At 41.9% G+C, this 7363-nt stretch overlaps 1 protein-coding gene across 1 annotated transcript in view; it reads left to right on the plus strand.

Annotated features, from left to right (window-relative positions):
- The window catches only part of klhl31 (kelch-like family member 31), a 28304-nt gene extending 21472 nt beyond the window's left edge, over positions 1 to 6832 (plus strand). Inside the window, exon 3 of the mRNA XM_072251103.1 lies at positions 1188 to 6832. Coding sequence (XP_072107204.1) covers positions 1188 to 1920 — 733 coding nt within the window. The 3' untranslated portion in view covers positions 1921 to 6832. The remainder of the gene's footprint in view (positions 1 to 1187) is intronic.
- The last annotated feature ends 531 nt before the right edge of the window (positions 6833 to 7363 follow it).

Raw genomic sequence — 7363 nt, forward strand, 5'->3', positions numbered from 1 at the left:
GAACGGGGCTGCACGAGGACATACCTGATCAAATCTTTTCCATGGACGGCTTCCAGACCGTTCAGGCTGACCGGAAGTGCACTGAGAGCGGTAAGCGTAAAGGAGTTGGGTGCTTACTGTTCTGGTTAACAACAGATGGTGCAATCGGGGTCATGTTACAATTGAGGAACGTGTTTGTAGACCGGATATTAAACTTTTTACTGGTGGACTTCGGCCATGTTCCACCGAGATACAACACTGGGCAGCACGGGAGGTTGTTCCTGCCTGTGGCCATCGAACTTGTAGCTCTTCCCGTGGAGGGTCAGACACCCTGAGCCAATAGGCTGGTCCTGGACTTATTTTCCATCTGGCATAGTTTGCATTTTGTTGTTTGATTGTTTGTGGTTTTTGTATTGCTATATTTATGCTCTATTCTTGGTTGGTGCGGCTGTAACGAAACCCAATTTCCCTCGGGATCAATAAAGTATATCTATCTATCTGTCTATCTAACTAACTAGATACACTGCACAAAGAAAATTTTCCTCATCTTGATTCTAGTCGGTTCACCTTGTAAATCTTTAGCAAAATGAGAAATAATTTTGATTCATTAAAATTTCATACCAGGAGTTATTTTGTGCTGTAATGAGTGATTGGGCAAACCTGGACTGTGTTTTCTGGAGCAGTAGAAGCTGAGGAGAGACCTGATAGAAGTTTATAAGATCATGAGAAGCATAGAATCTTTTCCCTAGGGTCAAAAAGACACGTACTTAAAGTGAGGGTGGTAAGTTCAAAGTGGCTGTGCAGGGCAAGTTCTTCTACACAGGGAGTGGTAGGTGCCGGTGTAGGTGTATGATAGATGTAGGTATTTAAAAGGCCCTGAGATAGGCACGTGAATGTGCAGAGAATGGAGGGATAATGTGTAGGTAGAAGGATTAGTTTGGTTAAGCATTTAATTAGAATGTGGGCCTGTCCTGTACTATTCCATGTTCTATAGATGGAGAGTGCAAACATATAAACAAAATCAGATAAAATCCAGTGCATGATAGCCTTAATTTAAGGAGGTTGACTTGGAAATAGACCAAACACTTAACTAATCATCTGACCTTGAACAAATTGCAATGAATTTTCTTCACTATTTTCTAACAGCATTGTTTAAAAATGCTTAAGATGTGTATATATATTTGCATTTGTTTTTTTATTTTTTCCAGGTACGATCCTCGATTCAATACATGGATTCATCTGGCAAGCATGACTTATAAACGTACTCACTTCAGCCTCACTGTCTTTAATGGTTTAATCTTTGCAATTGGGGGGAGGAATTCAGAGGGTGTCCTTGCCTCAGTTGAGTGCTATGTGCCAGCAACCAACAAATGGCATTTGAAAGTGCCTTTGGAGGTGGCCAGGTGCTGTCATGCTAGTGCAGCGATTGACAGGAAAATCCTTGTAACTGGAGGCTATATCAATAATGCATATTCCCGTCTGGTCACTTCCTACGATCTGTCAGCTGACAGCTGGCAAGATGCAGCCAACCTTAGCACACCGAGGGGATGGCACTGTGCCATCTCCCTTTTAGATCGTGTTTATGTCCTGGGTGGGAGTCAGCTAGGAGGTCGCGGGGAGAGGATAGACGTGCTCCCTATAGAATGCTACAACCCACGTTCAGGCCAGTGGTGCTTTGCAACCCCTCTCCCTGTCGGCGTCAGTACCGCTGGTGTTACAAATCTTGACAATAGGATCTATGTAGTAGGAGGTTGGAATGAAGTAGAAAAGAAGTATAAGAAATGTGTCCAGTGTTTTAACCCAGATCTCAACGAATGGACAGAAGCAGATGATCTACCAGAGGGGATAGTGGGTTTATCTTGTTGTGTTTTCACCCTGCCTAGGCAGAGAACGCAAGAATCCCGGACCAGTTCAGTGTCATCAGTTCCCGTCAGTATTTGAAGAACATTTTTAGTCAAAACCACAATTGCACAAAAAATTGTTTGGGCTTAAATTAATAATTAATTTTCATTATTGAATACAAACGAATTAGATTAAAAGGAACAATTAGAGGTAAATCATTGCCGTTAAAGATGTACATATCATAATGGTGTGCTTCAGTTCGTTGTTTTCCTCAAAGGGGAAGAAAGTCAGTTACAAAGGGGTATCTCAGCATGGGTCGTGTAGTAGTTAGTGTAATGCAATTACAGCTCAGGACGTCAGAGTTCAGAGTTTAATTCCGATACCCTCTGTAAGAAGTTTGTATGTTCTCCCCATAAACGCCAGGCTTTCCTCTGGATGCTCCAGTTTGCTTCCACAGTCCAAAGATATATCAGTTGGTAGGTTAATTGGTCACTTTAAATTGTCCTGTTATTAGGCTAGTGTTAAATCAGTGGGTTGCTGGGTGGCACGGCTTGTTGGGCCGAAACGGCCCGTTGGCAATGCATCTCTAAATAAATAAAAATAAAATAGCCAGTCAACACCTGCCAGGACATTAATGTAACAGCCTCATCATTAAAACTTGGAGACTTTTATAACTGCTTGAAGTTTAAATATTTGGTTTGTTAGATTCATGCATTACAAATATTCTTTTTCCCCCAATTCTTTTGAAGTATTTAGTTCCTTTTCAGTATCCACTGTAATGAGCTCATGCATAACTTTACTGGGGTCTGTCATAGAGTCATTGAGCACTACAGCACAGAAACAGGCCCTTCAGTCCATCTATTCCATGCCTAGTCCCATTGACCCACACCTGGACCATAGTCTTCTCTGCCCTTCACATCCAGGTACTTATCCAAATTTCTCTTGAATGTGGAAATCGAACCCACATCCACCATTTCAGCTGGAGTCCCATTCCACACTTGTAACACCCTCTGAGTAAAGTTCCCCCTCAGATTCCCCTTTTATATATATATGTATATAACCTTTCACCCTTAACCTATGACCTCTAGTTCAAGTTTCAGTCAGTGGGAAGTAACAGCAAGTCACTTATCCTTTAGAAAATTAGTCTTCAATCATATCACACAATCTTGCTTATTCCATCAATGCAATGCAAACAGACACGGCTTTTTGTAAGCATAAGACATACCAGCTGTCTTTTGATATCAAAAGTATGAAAGGAATTGGTCAGACAAATAACAAAATCTTTTGGAGAATTCTAGATTTTTCTAAAGAGATTCTTGGTGAATACTCTTGGGAAGTTTGATACCCAGTTTTGTCAAAGCTGGCTGTTTTATTGAGAATGATTAGTTTTTAAAATGGAATTTTTAAAATCTATCTTTATTACACTTGTACTTTGTTAATACAGCAGAGTCCATTGAATCGCATGCTTTTGCCTACTGTTCAGTGACTCAGCACTATATTTTTCGACCAAACCTTCAAGGGTTTATGACTCAGCTGTTTTAAATTTTCCAAAATAATATGAAGAACAGAGGATTACACAATCAAACATTAATTTGGAATGGGTCACATGATTTATCACTGGAGTATTTTTGCCTTATCCTCCTTGTATCTACCCCACCTTGCCATTTCAACATATTGTTGGGTGACAGGGTGGAGATGCATCTCTACCATAGAAGATGTAAGGCACTCCTTCCCTCCGCTGGCCTGTAGGTCACCCTTGGGCAAGGTGTAGCACCTGCTTAGTCATCCCCCCCCCCCCCCCCGCCAAATCAGGATTATGTGAAGCCATGAGGGGAGGTGGTGGATATTTGTACAAATAGCTAGTGTATATCACAAGGCCTGGTTATGTGACCACTGACACCAGTCTGACAATCTCTTAAGGCACTTGTAAAGGCACTCTCAGAAGGTGGGAATGGCAAACCATTTCTGTAGAAAACTTTGCCAAGAACAATCATGGTCATGGAAAGGCCACAACCACCTACCTCATACATCACTGCACATAACAGACATACTGGAGTATGACTATACAAGACTCCTCCAAAGCCAAATGTTTTTTTCGCATCTTCTCCCTTCACCATTCCTGCCAGCATTTCTGGAGATTTTTTTTGATAAAGTAATCCATCCCTGCTTTGAAAGTCTCCAACTTCTTCTGTTCCATCTCCCTTTCACCTGAATTACCCCAACTTTATCTCTCATTCTTAATTTCCTTCCTACCATCATAAACACAAGAGATACCGCAGATGCTAGAAATTCAGATTAACACACACAAAATGTTGGAAGAATTCAACAGGTCAGATAGCATCTATGGAAATGAACAGTTGACGTTTCAGTTCAAGACTCTTCATCCAAACCCTTTGTGTGTGTTACTCCTGCCACCAAACTGGGGTACCACAATTCCTCTTGCATATTCACATCCACGAGGCCAACTATTTGGTCCCATTGTACAATCATACATTATTAATCATCCACAACTGCACCACTTTCCCCTTTAAGAAAATCACCATCAGATGCAATTAACTTTCCTGCCATTAGTCTTGTCCTCAAGTCCCCAAGGTTCAACTGTTCTGCTGTGGTGTACAGGACTCTCCCATCTGTCACTCTTCACTCTGATTTCTGCCAATAGCATCTGTTCAAGCTATCCTTTGTAATTTCCCATTCTGATTATCCTCTTACCTCCTCCCTTCTTCTCACCTATTCATCACCTCCCCCAGTGCTCCTCTTTTTCCTTTCTCCCATAGTCAACTCTCCTCCCCTATCAGATTTCTTTTTCTTCAGTTCTTTACCTTTTCCACCTCTCACCTGCCAGCCCCTTCCCCTTCCCCCACATTCTTACTATGGCTTCTTTTCCTTTCTTTTCCAGACCTGATGGAGGGTTTTGGCCCAAACCATCTACTGTTTATTCCCCTTCATAGATGTTGCTTGACCTGCTGAGTTCCTCCAACAGTTTGTGTGTGTTGCTCCTTTGTATTTGCAGCTTGTCTCCCTTCATCTTCCTTTAACCTTAAACAGATCAGTTCCCTCTATTACTACTCTTAGTGGTGAATCCTAATAGAACTCTCCTCACAAGGTTCCACTTGTAAATTTCTCACAAAACATTATGTCTCCTATATTAAAATGGACCTGTAGTTCTTACTTGACCTTATATTTACATGAAGCCCCCCAGTCATATTAGGACATAAGCAACAGGAGTAGAACTCAGCCCGTTGTCCCACTGAGCCATTCAATCATTACTGATTTATTATTCCCTCTCCTGCATTCTCAGGGGAATAGATTTAGGATGGAGATGATTGAATGGTGGAGCAGACTCAATGGGTCAGATTGCCTAATTCTGTTCCTATGTCTCACTGTCTTATGAGGAGAAACTGCTTTTCCTAGAGAGCAGTGAATCCGTGGTATTCTCTGCCCAGGAAGGAGTAGAGGCTACATCCCTAAATATATTTAAGACACAGTCAGATAGATTTTGGCATAGCAGGAAAATTAAGGGTTATTGGGAAAAGGCAGGTGGGTGGAACTGAATCCACAGCCAGATCAACGATGATCTTATTGAATGGCAGAGCATGCTCGACAGGCCAAATGGGCCACTGCTGCTCCTAGTTCTCATGTTCTCCCCATAACCTTTGACACCTTCACTAATCAAGAGCTGATCAATCTCTGTGTTATACCCAATGATTTGGCCTCCAGAACCATCTGTGGCAATGGATTCCACAGGTTTACAACCCTCTAGCTAAAGGAATTCCTCTTCAACTCTTTTCTAAAGGGACATTCTTTTATGTTGAGGCTGTGCCCTCTAGTCCTACATTCCCTCACTATAGGAAACACCATCTACACGTCCACTCTTTCTAGGCCTTTTATAATTCAAAAGGTTTCCTCCTCATCCTTCTAAACTTCAGCAAGTACAGGCCAAGAACAATCAAATGTTCCTCATATTTTCCAAAGATAATGAGTTTGCTTTCTTGAGTTTACCTGCAGAGTGAAAAGTTACTCTCTCCTGCCAGTCAGGAACATCGCTTTCCATTATCTTTAGCAGTGCTGCCTGTCCAACATCAAATATTGATGAGGTGGAGCTATCTTGTGTCATAAGATCAGACACCTGTGCTGAGTTTATTTTGTTTTCTTTCCATTCACTCAGTCCAGTATCGATATCATTTGACCCAGTAGCGAATTTCAAATTGGACGTCCTCCTGTTAACTATTTTCATCTCCTAGCTTAGTTCCACTGTACAGAAGCCTATTCTCTATCTCTCCTGCTCCTGAGTTTGATCTTACATGAACTCCAGTATGTCTAAAATTCAAAACTTACTTCCTTCAAGCTGAGTGCAAAAGATAAAGCTTAGCTTTATTTGTCACACGTATATCAAAACATACAGTGAAGTGTATAATTTCTATCAAATCAAATCTGCGAGGGTGTGCAGGGAGCAGCTGGGAGGTGTCGCTACGTTTGCACCGCCAACGTAGCATGCCCACAACTTTCAAACCCTAACCTGTAGGTGTTTGGAATGTGGGAGGAAACCCACGCTGTCACGGGGAAAACGTGTAAACTCCTGAAAGGGAGGGTCAGGTATTGAACCCCGATCAGGGGTTGCTGGCTGGGCTGTAAAGCACTGTGCTAACCACTATGTTTCTGGACTGCCTCTACACACCCTCCACCTCCACTGTTACAACCTAATTGCCTGTCAAACATATGTCATTCAAACTATACCATTTCATCCTCTCCATTGGCTTCCTAGCACCAGCTTCACCCCCTCCATCAATGCACACCCTAGGAACAGAAGTTATCTGCCTAAATCTATTATTCACTTGCAAGAGGCTCATTAAATCTTTTGAAACATGTCATAAATTTTCTTTTTGTTTTTGAACTCCTCTCTGTAGCTGTTCTACCCATTCTGTGAAATAATTTGGGATATTTCAATGCTGTTAAAAATACAATGGAATTGCAAGTTGTTGATTTTGCCAAAGAATTGTATTAAAAGAATCATGAGAAAATTCAAAATTGTTTGTGTTGGCAAGATTTCAATTTCTTGATTTTTTTTCTGTGACCCTGCTCAATGTCAATCAGCAAAACAAAATTATAAGCTATAAAATTTTTGAAACTCATAATCCATGTGGTGACAACAGGAATTCTGCAGATACTGGAAATTCAAGCAACACACATCAAAGTTGCTGGTGAACGCAGCAGGCCAGGCAGCATCTGTAGGAAGAAGTGCAGTCGACGTTTCAGGCCGAGACCCTTCGTAGGACTAACTGAAGGAAGAGTGAGTAAGGGATTTGAAAGTTGGAGGGGGAGGGGGAGATCCAAAATGATAGCAGAAGACAGGAGGGGGAGGGATAGAGCCAAGAGCTGGACAGGTGATAGGCAAAAGGGGATACAAGAGGATCATGGGACAGGAGGTCTGGGAAGAAAGACGGGGGGGGGGACCCAGAGGATGGGCAAGAGGTATATTCAGAGGGACAGAGGGAGAAAAAGGAGAGTGAGAGAAAGAATGTGTGCATAAAAATAAGTAAGA

This window comes from Mobula birostris, chromosome 2 (genome assembly GCF_030028105.1).
Source record: "Mobula birostris isolate sMobBir1 chromosome 2, sMobBir1.hap1, whole genome shotgun sequence".
Taxonomy (NCBI): Eukaryota; Metazoa; Chordata; class Chondrichthyes; order Myliobatiformes; family Myliobatidae; genus Mobula; species Mobula birostris.